Genomic DNA, 18,135 nt, shown 5'->3' on the forward strand with positions numbered 1-18,135 from the left:
GCAGCACCGCTAACAGAGAGCTAGTAACGTTAGCAGCACCGCTAACGGAGAGATAGTAACGTTAGCAGCACCGCTAACGGAGAGATAGTAACATTAGCAGCACCGCTAACAGAGAGCTAGTAACGTTAGCAGCACCGCTAACGGAGAGATAGTAACGTTAGCAGCACCGCTAACGGAGAGATAGTAACATTAGCAGCACTGCTAACGGAGAGATAGTAACATTAGCAGCACCGCTAACAGAGAGCTAGTAACGTTAGTAGCACCGCTAACGGAGAGATAGTAACATTAGCAGCACCGCTAACAGAGAGCTAGTAACGTTAGTAGCACCGCTAACGGAGAGATAGTAACGTTAGCAGCACCGCTAACGGAGAGCTAGCGGAGGTTCACTTCAGTGACATGATGATGCGTTCAGGCTCTGCTCCGTGAACAGAGGGCTGGCTGAAGGGAAATGATTCTCATGGTGCGTTCATGTAACCTAGTTAAATGTAGTGTTGGTGATGAACTAGAATAAATCCAGATGTTTCCACATTAATATAAAATAGATATTAGAAGGTTAATTATGAGCCGTTTAACTTCCTGAAGCTCATTATTACTTAATTCATGCTAAAAATGATGTTTTAATCCATAAAAACACAATCTGTTGTTTATATCATTTGAATTTGGCGTCTACGGTGGCCCAGAAGGGACAAACCGAACGTCTTCACACAAACATCTCTTTTAAACTGGAAGTGAAACTATAAATATATAAATCTATATAAATAAATGAGTCTCTCACCAGTGTCCGTGCAGCGTGAGCGCCGCCGCCAGCGAGTAGTCGATGACGGGCCCGGGGCTGCAGTACGCCACGGGGAACATGGCGAGCAGCGCCACGCTCAGCGCCCGCTCCGCGCTCCAGTGCAGGGAGGCGGCCTTGGAGGCGGAGCCAGCTGCAGGGAAACGTTCAGGTCAAACAGGTCAAAGGTCACATGCAGGGTGTGTCTATATAAAGATGTGTGTGTGTGTGTAATGAATACACACGCTTAGTTTGTACATTCAGGATTATGATGCAGGGCAACCAGACACACGACTCTGAGGAGCTGTTGTTGTTGTTGTTGTTGTTGTTGTCATTAGCATCTCGTTTGTTTTCCAGAGTTTGACTTTCAAAACAGGAATAAAAGGCTCCAGCAGCCGGTTTATAAAGAAAGAAGGGAAATAAAAACCACCTTCAACGCCTTCCTGTGTGTGTAGTTCTCCTGTGTGTATGTGTGTACTCCTGTGTGTGTACTCCTGTGTGTGTAGTTCTCCTGTGTGTGTAGTTCTCCTGTGTGTGTGTGTAGTTCTCCTGTGTGTGTAGTTCTCCTGTGTGTGTAGTTCTCCTGTGTGTGTGTGTAGTTCTCCTGTGTGTGTGTGTAGTTCTCCTGTGTGTGTGTGTAGTTCTCCTGTGTGTGTGTGTAGTTCTCCTGTGTGTGTAGTTCTCCTGTGTGTGTAGTACTCCTGTGTGTGTAGTTCTCCTGTGTGTGTAGTACTCATGTGTGTGTAGTTCTCCTGTGTGTAGTACCTGTGTGTGTGTAGTTCTCCTGTGTGTGTAGTACTCCTGTGTGTGTAGTTCTCCTGTGTGTGTAGTTCTCCTGTGTGTGTAGTTCTCCTGTGTGTGTAGTTCTCCTGTGTGTGTAGTACTCCTGTGTGTGTAGTTCTCCTGTGTGTGTAGTTCTCCTGTGTGTGTGTGTGTACTCCTGTGTGTGTAGTTCTCCTGTGTGTGTAGTTCTCCTGTGTGTGTAGTTCTCCTGTGTGTGTAGTTCTCCTGTGTGTGTAGTTCTCCTGTGTGTAGTTCTCCTGTATGTGTGTGTGTAGTTCTCCTGTGTGTGTAGTTCTCCTGTGTGTGTAGTACTCCTGTGTGTGTAGTTCTCCTGTGTGTAGTTCTCCTGTATGTGTGTGTGTAGTTCTCCTGTGTGTGTAGTTCTCCTGTGTGTATGTGTGTACTCCTGTGTGTGTAGTTCTCCTGTGTGTGTAGTACTCCTGTGTGTGTAGTTCTCCTGTGTGTAGTTCTCCTGTGTGTAGTTCTCCTGTGTGTGTGTAGTTCTCCTGTGTGTATGTGTGTAGTTCTCCTGTGTGTATGTGTGTGTGTAGTTCTCCTGTGTGTGTGTGTGTGTAGTTCTCCTGTGTGTATGCGTGTGTACTCCTGTGTGTAGTTCTCCTGTGTGTGTAGTTCTCCTGTGTGTATGTGTGTTCTCCTGTGTGTAGTTCTCCTGTGTGTATGTGTGTGTTCTCCTGTGTGTATGTGTGTGTTCTCCTGTGTGTATGTGTGTAGTTCTCCTGTGTGTAGTTCTCCTGTGTGTATGTGTGTAGTTCTCCTGTGTGTAGTTCTCCTGTGTGTATGTGTGTGTTCTCCTGTGTGTATGTGTGTGTGTGTGTGTAGTTCTCCTGTGTGTATGTGTGTAGTTCTCCTGTGTGTAGTTCTCCTGTGTGTAGTTCTCCTGTGTGTATGTGTGTAGTTCTCCTGTGTGTATGTGTGTGTGTGTGTGTGTAGTTCTCCTGTGTGTGTATGTGTGTGTGTAGTTCTCCTGTGTGTGTGTGTGTGTGTGTGTGTGTGTGTGTAGTTCTCCTGTGTGTGTGTATGTGTGTGTGTAGTTCTCCTGTGTGTGTGTGTGTGTAGTTCTCCTGTGTGTGTGTGTGTGTAGTTCTCCTGTGTGTGTGTGTGTGTGTGTGTGTGTGTGTAGTTCTCCTGTGTGTGTGTGTGTGTGTAGTTCTCCTGTGTGTGTGTGTGTAGTTCTCCTGTGTGTGTGTGTGTGTGTGTGTGTGTGTGTGTGTGTGTGTGTGTGTGTGTGTGTGTGTGTGTGTGTGTGTGTGTGTGTGTAGTTCTCTTGTGTACTCGGTCATCAGTACCATGGAGAGCCTGGGAGTTGTGGATCCTGGCCGTCAGCTGCTGGTTCTGGTCCTGATGAGGACCGAGCAGCGGCCGGACCAGCAGAGAGGTCCGGAAGAACAGAGCTGAGAGAACATGGAACATCAGAACACAGAGAACACAGAACACAGAACACAGAACACAAACAATCCGTCTCAAAGGTAAAGACAGAGACGGATTGTATAAATAACAATGTCTGACTGGGCTTTGGCTTCCAGGTGTGTCGTCATCACGGCTGTTCACCCGCGTGAACCGGCCGGTGACGCAGGCGCACTAAACACGCACATTAAATAAGAAATAAGCTTTTAGAACTCAAACCAGACAGAAGGACTCACGGTTGACTCCTCTGCGGCAAACGGAACTCACGCGAACGATGGCCGCCATGATGATCACCAACCAAGGTCAGCCGCAGTTACCCGGATGTAGTTGTTCCGGCCACAGTGGCGCAAAGATCGTGGATGTTTGAGAAGATGAGCGAACCCGTTTAATTACTACAGTTGTTTGACTCACTGCTGGAGAATATCCAATTTAGTCAGTTCATATAGTTTTAATGTTGACTTTTACCAACATTCCCACATGATAATATAACAATTAAATATAATAACGTGGAGTGAATTTCATCATCTCATAATTTTTATCACCTCAAATTGACATTAACTTTAAATACATTTTCATTCATATATTTATATTGCATTATTATATGTCTACCATTAGTGAGATATTTTGGGGTTGTATATTGTGTTTTTAAGTACCTACAAATCAAATGTATTAACATTATTATTAGTATTAATATTATTCAAGTATAGTAAGCACTAAGAAGAACAAGTTGGTGAATCAAAATAAAACAATAATAATCATATGTCGGTCAAAAAAAATCACAAACCAATGAAATATGAATTACACAATTAAATTGAAATAATAATAATCCAATATATTCTCTTTTACTATATGAAGTTATAGGTCATTATAGGTCAACTCTTTTTCACGAGTGGGGGCTTCTGTTTCGTAGAACATCTTTGCGAGCGGCACGTTGTTTACGTCGACACATACGTCACAGGACGAGAGCCGTGGATCAGCGGCGTGACGACAGGCCCGAAGCCGAAGGTCAGCTCCTCTCGGCGGCTTCACGACGCGCAGAACCCGGTGTGCTGTGACCGCGTGGTGAACACTATGGACGACTACGAGAACTTCAGCGCGGCGGACAAAGCGGAGGCGACGGAGCTGCAGCGGATGATCGCCATCGAGCAGCAGAAGGCGCAGTTCCAGGCGCAGGTAAGAGAGCCCCGGGAGAGAGAGAGAGGCCGCCGGCAGGAGAGCCGCGAGCCCCGGGAGAGAGAGAGAGGCCGCCGGCAGGAGAGCCGAGAGCTCTGACCAACAGTCCCATTAGAAAGTCTAAATATGAATGTAATTATTTATATTATTAGGGGTTTTATTGTGGTTTATATTCATTATTTTGTCCCAGTAATGTACCAAGGTGTGTGCATTCTCTCACACACACAAACAAACAAAAAATATTGTTATTAATAAACATAAACATTTAATACAAATTGAGAATGGAATTTGGTAGAATCGTGTCAAAATATTATTTATTATTTAAATATATATATATAAAATATTCTTTGTTTTTGAATATATATATATATAATATATATATTTAAATAATATTTTGACACGATTCTACCAAATTCCATTCTCAATTTTTTTTAAATGTTTGTTTATTAAAAACATTTTTGTTTGTTTGTTTGTTCATCACTTGTTTCTCCACATTAGACCTTCTTCAGGACTAGACCTTCTTCAGGTCTACCTGTTGACTCCCCCTCACGTGGACTAACTCCAGGTCCTCTCTCCAGGTCCACACCTTCACCGACGTGTGCTGGGACAAGTGTGTGGACTCCCCGGGCTCCAAGCTGGACCACCGGACGGAGACGTGCCTGGTGAGCTGCGTGGAGCGCTTCATCGACACCACGCTGAGCATCACCAACCGCTTCACCCAGATGGTGCAGAAGGGGGCCCACTGAGGAAGAGGAAGATGAGGAAGATGGTGGAGGACTACTAGATGAATTAAATGTTTTGATTTGATAGATCTTTGGCCGTGTGAGTTTATCTCCTGTGACGTCGGTAATTCAATTCAATTCAATTCAGTTTATTTGTATAGCCCAATTTCACAAATTACAAATTTGTCTCGGAGTGCTTTACAATCTGTACACATAGACATCCCTGCCCCAAAACCTCACATCGGACCAGGAAAAACTCCCAAATAACCCTTCAGGGGGAAAAGGGAAGAAACCTGGAGGAGAGCAACAGAGGAGGATCCCTCTCCAGGATGGACAGATGCAATAGATGTCATGTGACCAGAAGGACAGATTAGAGTTAAAATACATTCAATGAATGTGACAGAGTGTATGAATAGTTCATAGTAGGCATATTCCACGATGGAGACCTCCACGATCCATCAGGCAGATGGCGGTGGGGAGGAGGAGTGGGCGGAGTCTCAACAGTGGGCGGAGTCTCAACAGGACAGTGGCGTAGTCAGGAGCAGGAATTCCACGACCCAGACCTCGACGATCCATCAGGCAGATAGGATCTATGTCGTCTCATAGGGTCCGATGACCCCATGAGACGTGAAGTCAAAAGGACTCCGGGGAGAAAGCAGAGTTAGTAACGTGTGATTGAGAGATGAAAATTCATCCTTAAGGAGAGAAAACGTTCTCCTTCCTGTCTCTGATGTGTAGCGTGAAACAAGGGAAAGAATCCAGCTGTGGGGAGGCGTGGCCCCGCCCCTTTAGTGGCCCCGCCCCCAAGACTACAACATTTGTCAACAGCAAAAAACTAACAAACCCCAAAAAGACTAATTACATATAAGTTGTCACTTGAAAATATACAGGAAGTCGTTCTCGGGCCGTTTTTTGGGCTGCCGGAGGAACTCAAGTCTGAAATGGGCGTCGGCCTCCGGTGTGTCAACACTGGCTTAATGGCGCCCGCGAAGAATTTAAAGAGACGGCGCTTACGCAACTTTTGAGCGTCGTCTTTTTAAATGCGTTGTTCCGTATCGTCACCGTCTCACTGACGTACTTCATGGAGCAAACCCAACGTTGTTGCCGTGACGACGGCGTGTGTTTATGTTCTGAGTGCAGGACGAGAGCCGACCACACGAGGCGCTCCTGAGCAGAAAGAAAGACGTCAGCTTTGTTTTGTTTATTATTTTATTATTTTTAGACAAACCCTGCAAAGAAAGTTGAGTATTAAATATAAAGAAACAAAGGAGGAGTGGAATCAATAACTCATTAATCACGTGAGTCACGGTGACTACGTTATTAAATAATGTTGTGTTCAGTGTACAGAGTATAAAAAACGAGCAGGCAGTGTTCGCTTCGCTGGACTCTCACAAGCTAGAGACCAGATTGCAGAACCCACGAGCTAAAGACCAGAACCTATGAGCTCGAGACCAGAACCTATGAGCTAAAGACTAGAACCTATGAGCTAGAGACCAGAACCTATGAGCTAGAGACTAGAACCTATGAGCTAGAGACCAGAACCTATGAGCTAAAGACCAGAACCTATGAGCTAAAGACTAGAACCTATGAGCTAAAGACCAGAACCTATGAGCTAGAGACTAGAACCTATGAGCTAGAGACTAGAACCTATGAGCTAAAGACCAGAACCTATGAGCTAAAGACCAGAACCTATGAGCTAGAGACCAGAACCTATGAGCTAAAGACCAGAACCTATGAGCTAAAGACTAGAACCTATGAGCTCGAGACCAGAACCTATGAGCTGAAGACCAAACCTATGAGCTAGAGACCAGAACCTATGAGCTAAAGACTAGAACCTATGAGCTAAAGACTAGAACCTATGAGCTAAAGACCAGAACCTATGAGCTAGAGACTAGAACCTATGAGCTAAAGACCAGAACCTATGAGCTAGAGACTAGAACCTATGAGCTAGAGACCAGAACCCACGAGCTAAAGACTAGAACCTACGAGCTAGAGACTAGAACCTATGAGCTAAAGACCAGAACCTATGAGCTAAAGACTAGAACCTATGAGCTAAAGACCAATCCTATGAGCTAGAGACCAGAACCTATGAGCTAGAGACCAGAACCTATGAGCTAAAGACTAGAACCTATGAGCTAAAGACCAGAACCTATGAGCTAAAGACTAGAACCTATGAGCTAAAGACCAGAACTTATGAGCTAGAGACCAGAACTTATGAGCTAGAGACTATAACCTATGAGCTAGAGACCAGAACCTATGAGCTAGAGACTAGAACCTATGAGCTAGAGACCAGAACCCACGAGCTAAAGACTAGAACCTATGAGCTAGAGCAGGGGTCCCCAAACTTTTTCCTAAGAGGGCCACATAACGTTTGCCTTGTCTGCTGGAGGGCCAGTCGGGGGGGGGGGTGAGAATATGCTCACCTGTGTACGCGCATTACGGCTGAGCGATGCGCGCGCCAGTATCGATACTAAAAATATGCGAAATCACATCGTTTTTAACGTATGGGTACTTTGTTAGTATCGCTACACCGTGCACAAGCTAACCTAACTTCCCAAACGCTGTGGACATCTGAACGCTGATTGGCCGAGACGCGACACGTCCCATCAAATATGTTCTATTGCGAAGAGCACCACTCCACATTTTCTCCGCGCCTCACTGCAATCTCAACGGCAGCGGGCCAGGTGAAAAAAATTGAAATAATCGGAACGCGTCTCTGGTATTGTTCAGGGGGCCGGTCCAAATGGGGAGGCGGGCCGGATTCGGCCCGCGGGCCGTAGTTTGGGGACCACTGAGCTAGAGACTAGAACCTATGAGCTAAAGACCAGAACCTATGAGCTAAAGACCAGAACCTATGAGCTAAAGACTAGAACCTATGAGCTAGAGACTAGAACCTATGAGCTAAAGACCAGAACCTATGAGCTAGAGACTAGAACCTATGAGCTAAAGACCAGAACCTATGAGCTAAAGACCAGAACCTATGAGCTAAAGACTAGAACCTATGAGCTAAAGACCAAACCTATGAGCTAGAGACCAGAACCTATGAGCTAAAGACCAGAACTTTTGAGCTAGAGACCAGAACCTATGAGCTAAAGACCAGAACCTATGAGCTAAAGACTAGAACCTATGAGCTAAAGACTAGAACCTATGAGCTAGAGACTAGAACCTATGAGCTAAAGACCAGAACATATGAGCTAGAGACCAGAACCTATGAGCTAGAGACTAGAACCTATGAGCTAAAGACTAAACCTATGAGCTCGAGAACAGAACCGGTCCAGTCCGATGAGGTGCGGGTGCAAACTAAAGGTTATTGATGTTCCTGGCGGCCCGCAGCGCTGACTTCATGGCGGTCTCGATCCAGCCGTGCGGCTTGGCCGTGTGCTCCCCGGCGAAGTGGACCCGGCCCTCCCCCCGGAACAGGTCCTGGGCGTACTGGCCCTGCTGGTAGGGCGTGAACATGGCGAAGGCCCCCAGGCTGTACGGGTCCAGGCCCCACTTCTTCACCAGGCCGCCGGTCCACAGGGCCCGGATGTGCTCCCCGTGGATCTTCACCAGGTCCTCCAGGACCACGGCCATCAGCTCCTCCTCGCTCAGCCCCTGGAGGAGGGCGGAGTCGTCGGAGCAGGTGTAGGACGCCAGCAGGGCGCCGGCCGCCGTGCCGGGGAAGCCGTGGCTGGGGTAGACGACGAGGCGGGCCGGCCGGTCCGTGATGCTCTTCCCGCCCCGGATGCCCTCCTTCTCCCAGAAGCGCTCGGCGAAGCTGAGGATGACCTTGGTGGCGCTGGCGTAGTGGACCGAGCGCAGGGCCTCCATCTTGTCCGCGGAGAGCGGCGGTTGGAAGTCGATGAAGACGGCGGCCTTGGCCGACGCCGTGACCAGAGCGTAGTCCGCCGTCAGGTCGGTCAGGGCGCCGGCGCCGTCCGCGTACGTCACCGTCACGCCGTCGCCAGTCTGAGTGATACGCTTGACCTTTGAGTTGAAGAAGGTCGTGGCGTTTAGCGCCTGGTGGAAAAGCCTCGGGAGGAGATCAAAGCCCCCGGTCACCTCGAAGTACCTGAACACAAGAAATACCTCAATAAACCGTTAGCACGTGAAGCATGGACTTCTATACAACCAGAGGAGCCCCTGGTGGTCAGGAGAGAGAATGCAGCTTTAACACATGAAGCATGGACTTCTATACAACCAGAGGAGTCGCCCCCTGGTGGTCAGGAGAGAGAATGCAGCTCTAACAACTAACACCGGTTTCTTACTGGATGCTGTCGCTGATGTCTGATTGGATGTAGAGCGTCTCCATCAGCGACGTGTAGAAGATGCTGTTCTCGTTCAGGATGTCTCCGATCATCCTCAAGGCTCCACGACTCAGGTTGCCCACCTTCACCAGGTACTCCTGTCAGAAATCAGACGTAAAGATAAATATATATGTATATATACATTTATATAGATGTATATAAATATAACTACGACACGGCGTAACATCAAGATAAAGACCTTCACTGTGTAGGAATCGTATTTATCCATCATGGCCCTGCAGCCCAGTCGACCTTCACCTGCCTTCACCCCAAATGTAGACGCTATCAGCATGCTAGAAGATGCAACACGCTCAGGATGTCTCCGATCATCCTCAAGGCTCCACGACTCAGGTTGCCCACCTTCACCAGGTACTCCTGTCAGAAATCAGACGTAAAGATAAATATATATGTATATATACATTTATATAGATGTATATAAATATAACTACGACACGGCGTAACATCAAGATAAAGACCTTCACTGTGTAGGAATCGTAGGAATCGTTATCCATCATGCCTCCCAGGGCAGCCAGGGCTTTCCTGCTCTCACTACACCTGCACCAACAACACGCTAACAACATGCTCACAATATCAACACGCTAACAACATGCTAACAATATCAACACGCTAACAACATGCTCACAATATCAACACGCTAACAACATGCTAACAATAACAACACGCTAACAACATGCGAACAATAACAACACACTAACAACATGCTAACAATAACAACACGCTAACAACATGCTCACAATATCAACATGCTAACAACATGCTAACAATAACAACATGCTAACAACATGCTCACAATAACAACATGCTAACAACATGCTAACAATAACAACACGCTAACAACATGCTAACAATAGCAACATGCTCACAATATCAACACGCTAACAACATGCTAACAATAACAACATGCTAATAACATGCTAACAATAACAACATGCTAACAACATGCTAACAATAACAACATGCTAACAACATGCTAACAATAACAACACGCTAACAACATGCTAACAATAACAACACACTAATAACATGCTAACAATAACAACACGCTAACAACATGCTAACAATATCAACACGCAAACAACATGCTCACAATATCAACACGCTAACAACATGCTAACAACATGCTAACAATAACAACATGCTAACAATAACAAGATACTAACAATAACAACATGCTAACAATAACAACATGCTAACATCATGCTAACAACATGCTCACAATAACAACATGCTAACAATAACAACATGCTAACAACATGCTAACAATATCAACACGCTAACAACATGCTAACAATATCAACACGCTAACAACATGCTAACAATATCAACATGCTAACAACATGCTAACAATATCAACACGCTAACAACATGCTAACAATATCAACACGCTAACAATATGCTAACACTATCAACAATCTAACAACATGCTAACAATATCAACACGCGAACAACATGCTCACAATATCAACACGCTAACAACATGCTAACAATATCAACACGCTAACAACATGCTAACAATAACATCATGCTAACAACATGCTAACAATAACAACATGCTAACAATAACAACATGCTAACAATAACAACATGCTAACATCATGCTAACAACATGCTCACAATAACGACATGCTAACAATAACAACATGCTAACAACATGCTAACAATATCAACACGCTAACAACATGCTAACAATATCAACACGCTAACAACATGCTAACAATATCAACATGCTAACAACATGCTAACAATATCAACATGCTAACAACATGCTCACAATATCAACACGCTAACAACATGCTAACAATATCAACACGCTAACAACATGCTAACAATATCAACACGCTAACAATATGCTAACACTATCAACAATCTAACAACATGCTAACAATATCAACACGCTAACAATATGCTAACACTATCAACAATCTAACAACATGCTAATAATATCAACACGCTAACAACATGCTCACAATATCAACACGCTAACAACATACTAACAATAACAACATGCTAACAATAACAATATACTAACAATAACAGCATGCTAACAGCATGCTAACAGCATGCTAACAGCACACGGACCTTCCAGAGCGTCTGGCTGAAGAGCTCCGCGGCAGACTTCCCCCTCTCGCCTGCACTCAGGTTGTAGTTCAGCAGGTCGGGGTCGTTGCCCACGGCGACCGTCTTCTGCCGCACGCCGTTCAGCAGGTAGAACGTGTTCCTGTCGACCTGCAGGAACGGGTTGAGGGGAACCTGCAGCTGGGCGGCGAAGGAGAGCAGGATCCTGGAGAGAGGAGGACCTCGTCTTCATCAAACATCACCCGGTTCTAGACCCCTTGAGTCCTCCAGCCTCTTGAGGCCCGGTTCTAGACCCCTTGAGTCCTCCAGCCTCTTGAGGCCCGGTTCTAGACCCCTTGAGTCCTCCAGCCTTTTTAGGCCCGGTTCTAGACCCCTTGAGTCCTCCAGCCTCTTGAGGCCCGGTTCTAGACCCCTTGAGTCCTCCAGCCTCTTGAGGCCCGGTTCTAGACCCCTTGAGTCCTCCAGCCTCTTGAGGCCCGGTTCTAGACCCCTTGAGTCCTCCAGCCTCTTGAGGCCCGGTTCTAGACCCCTTGAGTCCTCCAGCCTCTTTAGGCCCGGTTCTAGACCCCTTGAGTCCTCCAGCCTCTTTAGGCCCGGTTCTAGACCCCTTGAGTCCTCCAGCCTCTTTAGGCCCGGTTCTAGACCCCTTGAGTCCTCCAGCCTCTTGAAGCCCGGTTCTAGACCCCTTGAGTCCTCCAGCCTCTTTAGGCCTGGTTCTAGACCCCTTGAGTCCTCCAGCCTCTTGAAGCCCGGTTCTAGACCCCTTGAGTCCTCCAGCCTCTTGAAGCCCGGTTCTAGACCCCTTGAGTCCTCCAGCCTCTTGAGGCCCGGTTCTAGACCCCTTGAGTCCTCCAGCCTCTTGAAGCCCGGTTCTAGACCCCTTGAGTCCTCCAGCCTCTTGAAGCCCGGTTCTAGACCCTTGAGTCCTCCAGCCTCTTTAGGCCCGGTTCTAGACCCCTTGAGTCCTCCAGCCTCTTTAGGCCCGGTTCTAGACCCCTTGAGTCCTCCAGCCTCTTGAGGCCCGGTTCTAGACCCCTTGAGTCCTCCAGCCTCTTGAAGCCCGGTTCTAGACCCCTTGAGTCCTCCAGCCTCTTGAAGCCCGGTTCTAGACCCCTTGAGTCCTCCAGCCTCTTTAGGCCCGGTTCTAGACCCCTTGAGTCCTCCAGCCTCTTTAGGCCCGGTTCTAGACCCCTTGAGTCCTCCAGCCTCTTTAGGCCCGGTTCTAGACCCTTGAGTCCTCCAGCCTCTTGAAGCCCGGTTCTAGACACCTTGAGTCCTCCAGTCTCTTGAGGCCCGGTTCTAGACCCCTTGAGTCCTCCAGCCTCTTTAGGCCCGGTTCTAGACCCCTTGAGTCCTCCAGCCTCTTGAAGCCCGGTTCTAGACCCCTTGAGTCCTCCAGCCTCTTGAGGCCCGGTTCTAGACCCCTTGAGTCCTCCAGCCTATTGAGGCCCGGTTCTAGACCCCTTGAGTCCTCCAGCCTCTTGAGGCCCGGTTCTAGACCCCTTGAGTCCTCCAGCCTCTTGAGGCCCGGTTCTAGACCCTTGAGTCCTCACCTGTTGAAGCCCGGGACCGCTTGAGTCCTCCAGCCTCTTGAGCCCACCCTTGAGTCCTCCAGCCTTCTGCGAGGTTCCTGGCGGTCTCCACTCGGCCTCCGATGCGGTCGCTGGCCTCCACGATGGTCACCTTGGAGGTCCACAAAGCAGAGGCCCCGCGTCACACGCCGCCCCCCCGCTACGAGGGGTTCAGGGCTCTTCTCTTTACCTTGTGTCCGGCGTCTTCTAGGACCTTGGCGGCCGTCAGTCCGGCCACGCCCCCGCCGATGACCGCCACGTGGCGAGGCGTCTTGGAGGCGGGGAGGCCTCCGACCGCGATGTCCAGGAGCTCGCTGTAGTCGTCGTCCTGCAGGCAGTCGCTCAGAGGGTCCCCGAAGAGCCCAACGACGGAGAAGACCACCACGCCGACCAGGACCAGAGGAACTGGAGGGGGGGCGAGGGTCCAGAAGAACACCGGCATCTTCAAGCGTCAAACAATAAACTCTCAAAGCGCTCGATCTTTATCGTCTGTATTCAATCACGTTCATATCTAAACTTTACATTTTAAATTAAAAAAAGTTTTCAAGTATTTATTCATCTAATCACTAAAATGTCAACTTAAAATATCTGATTAAGATGCATACTTTCTTCCGGACACTTATAAAAAATTGGTCAGGAGAGAGAATGCAGCTTTAACACATGAAGCATAGACTTCTATACAACCAGAGGAGTCGCCCCCTGGTGGTCAGGAGAGAGAATGCAGCATCAACACATGAAGCATAGACTTCTATACAACCAGAGGAGCCCCCTGGTGGTCAGGAGAGAGAATGCAGCTTGAAAACATGATGCATAGACTTCTATACAACCAGAGGAGTCGACCCCTGGTGGTCAGGAGAGAGAATGCAGCTTCAACACATGAAGCATAGACTTCTATACAACCAGAGGAGTCACCCCATGGTGGTCAGGAGAGAGAATACAGCGTCAACACATGAAGCATATACTTCTATACAACCAGAGGAGTCGCCCCCTGGTGGTCAAGAGAGAGAATGCAGCTTCAACACATGAAGCATAGACTTCTATACAACCAGAGGAGCCCCCTGGTGGTTGGGAGAGAGAATGCAGCTTCAACACATGAAGCATATACTTCTATACAACCAGAGGAGTCGCCCCTGGTGGTCAGGAGAGAGAATGCAGCTTTAACACATGAAGCATAGACTTCTATACAACCAGAGGAGTCGCCCCCTGGTGGTCAGGAGAGAGAATGCAGCTTCAACACATGAAGCATAGACTTCTATACAACCAGAGGAGTCACCACCTGGTGGTCAGGAGAGAGAATGCAGCTTTAACACATGAAGCATAGACTTCGATACAACCAGAGGAGTCGCCCCTGGTGGTCAGGAGAGAGAATGCAGCTTTAACACATGAAGCATATACTTCTATACAACCAGAGGAGTCGCCCCTGGTGGTCAGGAGAGAGAATGCAGCTTCAACACATGAAGCATAGACTTCTAGACAACCAGAGGAGTCGCCACCTGGTGGTCAGGAGAGAGAATGCAGCTTCAACACATGAAGCATAGACTTCTATACAACCAGAGGAGTCGCCCCCTGGTGGTCAGGAGAGAGAATGCAGCTTCAACACATGAAGCATATACTTCTATACAAGCAGAGGAGCCCCCTGGTGGTCGGGAGAGAGAATGCAGCTTTAACACATGAAGCATAGACTTCTAGACAACCAGAGGAGTCGCCACCTGGTGGTCAGGAGAGAGAATGCAGCTTCAACACATGAAGCATAGACTTCTATACAACCAGAGGAGTCGCCCCCTGGTGGTCAGGAGAGAGAATGCAGCTTTAACACATGAAGCATAGACTTCTATACAACCAGATGAGTTGACCCCTGGTGGTCAGGAGAGAGAATGCAGCTTGAACACATGAAGCATAGACTTCTATACAACAAGAGGAGTCGCCCCCTGGTGGTCAGGAGAGAGAATGCAGCTTCAACACATGAAGCATAGACTTCTATACAACCAGAGTAGTTGCCCCCTGGTGGTCAGGAGAGAGAATGCAGCGTCAACACATGAAGCATAGCCTTCTATACAACCAGAGGAGCCCCCTGGTGGTCAGGAGAGAGAATGCAGCTTCAACACATGAAGCATATACTTCTATACAACCAGAGGAGGCCCCTGGTGGTCAGGAGAGAGAATACAGCTTCAACACATGAAGCATAGACTTCTATACAACCAGAGGAGTCGCCCCCTGGTGGTCAGGAGAGAGAATGCAGCTTCAACACATGAAGCATATACTTCTATACAACCAGAGGAGTCACCACCTGGTGGTCAGGAGAGAGAATGCAGCTTTAACACATGAAGCATAGACTTCGATACAACCAGAGGAGTCGCCCCCTGGTGGTCAGGAGAGAGAATGCAGCTTTAACACATGAAGCATAGACTTCTATACAACCAGAGGAGTCGCCCCTGGTGGTCAGGAGAGAGAATGCAGCTTCAACACATGAAGCATAGACTTCTAGACAACCAGAGGAGTCGCCACCTGGTGGTCAGGAGAGAGAATGCAGCTTCAACACATGAAGCATAGACTTCTATACAAGCAGAGGAGCCCCCTGGTGGTCGGGAGAGAGAATGCAGCTTTAACACATGAAGCATAGACTTCTAGACAACCAGAGGAGTCGCCACCTGGTGGTCAGGAGAGAGAATGCAGCTTCAACACATGAAGCATAGACTTCTATACAACCAGAGGAGTCGCCCCCTGGTGGTCAGGAGAGAGAATGCAGCTTTAACACATGAAGCATAGACTTCTATACAACCAGAGGAGTTGACCCCTGGTGGTCAGGAGAGAGAATGCAGCTTGAACACATGAAGCATAGACTTCTATACAACCAGAGGAGTCGCCCCCTGGTGGTCAGGAGAGAGAATGCAGCTTCAACACATGAAGCATATACTTCTATACAACCAGAGTAGTTGCCCCCTGGTGGTCAGGAGAGAGAATGCAGCGTCAACACATGAAGCATAGCCTTCTATACAACCAGAGGAGCCCCCTGGTGGTCAGGAGAGAGAAAGCAGCTTCAACACATGAAGCATATACTTCTATACAACCAGAGGAGACCCCTGGTGGTCAGGAGAGAGAATACAGCATCAACACATGAAGCATAGACTTCTATACAACCAGAGGAGTCGCCCCCTGGTGGTCAGGAGAGAGAATGCAGCTTGAACACATGAAGCATAGACTTCTATACAACCAGAGGAGTCGCCCCCTGGTGGTCAGGAGAGAGAATGCAGCGTCAACACATGAAGCATAGACTTCTATACAACCAGAGGAGCCCCCTGGTGGTCAGGAGAGAGAATGCAGCTTCAACACATAAAGCATAGACTTCTATACAACCAGAGGAGTCGCTGGAAGAGGACGCAGCTTTAAGACGTGTACTTATACATACATAAGTATGTACATATACACTTCTGGTTTTGTTGTTGTTGCTTGTACGACATTTTATGTTTTCATCCATATGTGTGTGGACTGTCTGTGTGCCTGTAGTAGTTGGGAGGGGGGGGGGGCTAAAGGGTTAGGGGTGGGGTTAAAGGGTTCGGGGCGGGGCCGTCCAACTCCTCATCTCAGAGGAGCTTTGGACGGTCCTCCATTCGTACATTTTTTCTGTTGTTAATGTCTGTCAGTATGTACACGTTATGTATGTACTTATGGAAAATAAATTACTTACTTAAATTACTTACTTACTGACTCGACTGCTACTGACCCTTAAAGGCTTATTACGTTTTCACCAAATATCCACACAGCTGAATAAAGAGATGAGATCTGAAACGAGCTTCATTCATCTGAACATCAGCTCATCTCACAGAACTCACAGAACCCACAGAACTCACAGAACCCACAGAACCCACAGAACTCACAGAACCCACAGAACCCACAGAACTCACATGAGCGAGCGATCATCTTGAGGCCGGAGCTCCACGGTCCGGACGTCTTCCTGTCCACACTCACACTCTTCAGGGAGGAGTCCTTCCAAAAACATCAGTCAACAGGTTGAGCTGCAGTTCATTAGCATGAACACACAGCGCAGGTAAGAGTCAACAGCTCGTGTTGTAACGGCTCACCTGAGTCAGAGGTAAGGTCTGGTACGTGGTCCTGAGCCCACGCATGGCGGAGGGGAGGGCCCGGCTCTGGAAGAAGGGCCCGGCTCTGGAAGAAGGGCCCGGCTCTGGATGAAGGGCCCGGCTCTGGAAGAAGGGCCCGGGTCTGGAAGAAGGGCCCGGGTCTGGAAGAAGGGCCCGGGTCTGAAGAAGGGCCCGGCTCTGGATGAAGGGCCCGGCTCTGGATGAAGGGCCCGGGTCTGGAAGAAGGGCCCGGGTCTGAAGAAGGGCCCGGCTCTGGATGAAGGGCCCGGGTCTGAAGAAGGGCCCGGCTCTGGATGAAGGGCCCGGGTCTGAAGAAGGGCCCGGGTCTGAAGAAGGGCCGGCCGTGGTCCGTGTGAAGCTGCTCACGCCGAGGTCCTAATGAGGCGCCTGAGCGGCTCCTCGCTCTGCAGGGTCTCTGTTCCCACAGCGTCAGCCACACTGCACAAATCAGATTAGTGAGGGCCCCCGGCTTACCCCCAACTTCACCTCCACACCTCCAGCCCCTAAACAGGCCCACGGCGCCATTGTTTCTATCGCAAATATCCTTTAGTCTTATCCTTAATCTTATTATATTTCAGGCGTGTCTTGTATAATCTGAATACGGTTGAGGTTGTTTTTATAAATGCTTTTCAGGTTCAGTGAGGGAGTTCCCACGCCTCGTTGTGCCTCTTTATTTTACTGTGTGCTCCACACAACATACTCCTCTCCTCTTCGACACATTTCACTGGGATTATCCGGTGAGAAGTAGTGAAAGAAACCTCTGTTACGTACTATATTATAACCATATTGCCATTTCACCTCTCCTTAAATAGACGGTGCAAAACAGGTGAAAACACCTCATATAGGCATTGTTTATATATCTATTGCAGCAAAATAAACTTTATTCCTCCTACTGGTCTTTATTCTGTGGTTTAATGTTAATTAATTCTTCCAAAGAATTAAAAAAGACATCTTTGTATTTTTTTAAGGTGAATAAAACAAGGGTGTAACTGGTAAACAGTTTATCATCATAAAACTACATTTCCCATGAGTCTTAGCACCCACCAGCCTCATAGGAAGTGTAGTTGTTGAACAGCAACAACACCAATGTGTTTTATCTTTTTAAAGAGGCTTTAGATCAGTGGTCACCAACCTTTTTGAGGCCAAGATCCCTGACCTCCGCCTTCATGACCGGCAAGATCTCCCTATTGAGGCGTTGAGAGG

General features: G+C 47.9%; 3 protein-coding genes across 3 annotated transcripts in view; 1 reads left to right on the forward strand and 2 right to left on the reverse strand.

Annotated features, from left to right (window-relative positions):
* Positions 1-3,312, reverse strand: part of sdhdb (succinate dehydrogenase complex, subunit D, integral membrane protein b) — a 4,619-nt gene extending 1,307 nt beyond the window's left edge. The window contains exons 1-3 of the mRNA XM_056441170.1: positions 3,217-3,312; positions 2,863-2,967; positions 776-926 (exon numbers count right to left, since the gene is read on the reverse strand). Of these exons, the coding sequence (XP_056297145.1) occupies positions 776-926; positions 2,863-2,967; positions 3,217-3,265 (305 nt within the window). The 5' untranslated portion in view covers positions 3,266-3,312. The remainder of the gene's footprint in view (positions 1-775; positions 927-2,862; positions 2,968-3,216) is intronic.
* Positions 3,313-3,941: 629 nt separating this feature from the next.
* timm8b (translocase of inner mitochondrial membrane 8 homolog B (yeast)) lies at positions 3,942-4,962 on the forward strand. Its single transcript, XM_056441171.1, has 2 exons — positions 3,942-4,153; positions 4,732-4,962. Exons 1-2 carry the CDS (start codon positions 4,052-4,054, stop codon positions 4,897-4,899), a joined length of 270 nt encoding a protein of 89 aa, XP_056297146.1. The 5' UTR covers positions 3,942-4,051; the 3' UTR covers positions 4,900-4,962.
* Positions 4,963-5,060: 98 nt separating this feature from the next.
* il4i1 (interleukin 4 induced 1) lies at positions 5,061-13,283 on the reverse strand. The gene is made up of 6 exons (XM_056441168.1): positions 13,023-13,283; positions 12,832-12,944; positions 11,259-11,466; positions 9,364-9,426; positions 9,126-9,262; positions 5,061-8,929 (listed from the first exon to the last, which is right to left on the reverse strand). Exons 1-6 carry the CDS (start codon positions 13,272-13,274, stop codon positions 8,176-8,178), a joined length of 1,527 nt encoding a protein of 508 aa, XP_056297143.1. The 5' UTR covers positions 13,275-13,283; the 3' UTR covers positions 5,061-8,175.
* Between the last annotated feature and the right edge of the window lie 4,852 nt (positions 13,284-18,135).

Source organism: Pseudoliparis swirei, chromosome 20 (genome assembly GCF_029220125.1).
Source record: "Pseudoliparis swirei isolate HS2019 ecotype Mariana Trench chromosome 20, NWPU_hadal_v1, whole genome shotgun sequence".
In the NCBI taxonomy this organism is placed as follows: Eukaryota; Metazoa; Chordata; class Actinopteri; order Perciformes; family Liparidae; genus Pseudoliparis; species Pseudoliparis swirei.

Excerpts from the sequence above, each read along its gene's own strand:
- il4i1 (XM_056441168.1), bottom strand. The coding sequence starts at position 13,274 with ATGCCGGTGTTCTTCTGGACCCTCGCCCCCCCTCCAGTTCCTCTGGTC. Across the intron at positions 9,427-11,258 it reads AGACGCTCTGGAAGGTCCGT|GCAGGTGAAGGTCGACTGGG; the intron begins GTGCTGTTAGCA and ends TTTGGGGTGAAG. Across the intron at positions 9,263-9,363 it reads ACGATTCCTACACAGTGAAG|GAGTACCTGGTGAAGGTGGG; the intron begins GTCTTTATCTTG and ends GATTTCTGACAG.
- timm8b (XM_056441171.1), top strand. The coding sequence starts at position 4,052 with ATGGACGACTACGAGAACTTCAGCGCGGCGGACAAAGCGGAGGCGACG. Across the intron at positions 4,154-4,731 it reads AGGCGCAGTTCCAGGCGCAG|GTCCACACCTTCACCGACGT; the intron begins GTAAGAGAGCCC and ends TCCTCTCTCCAG.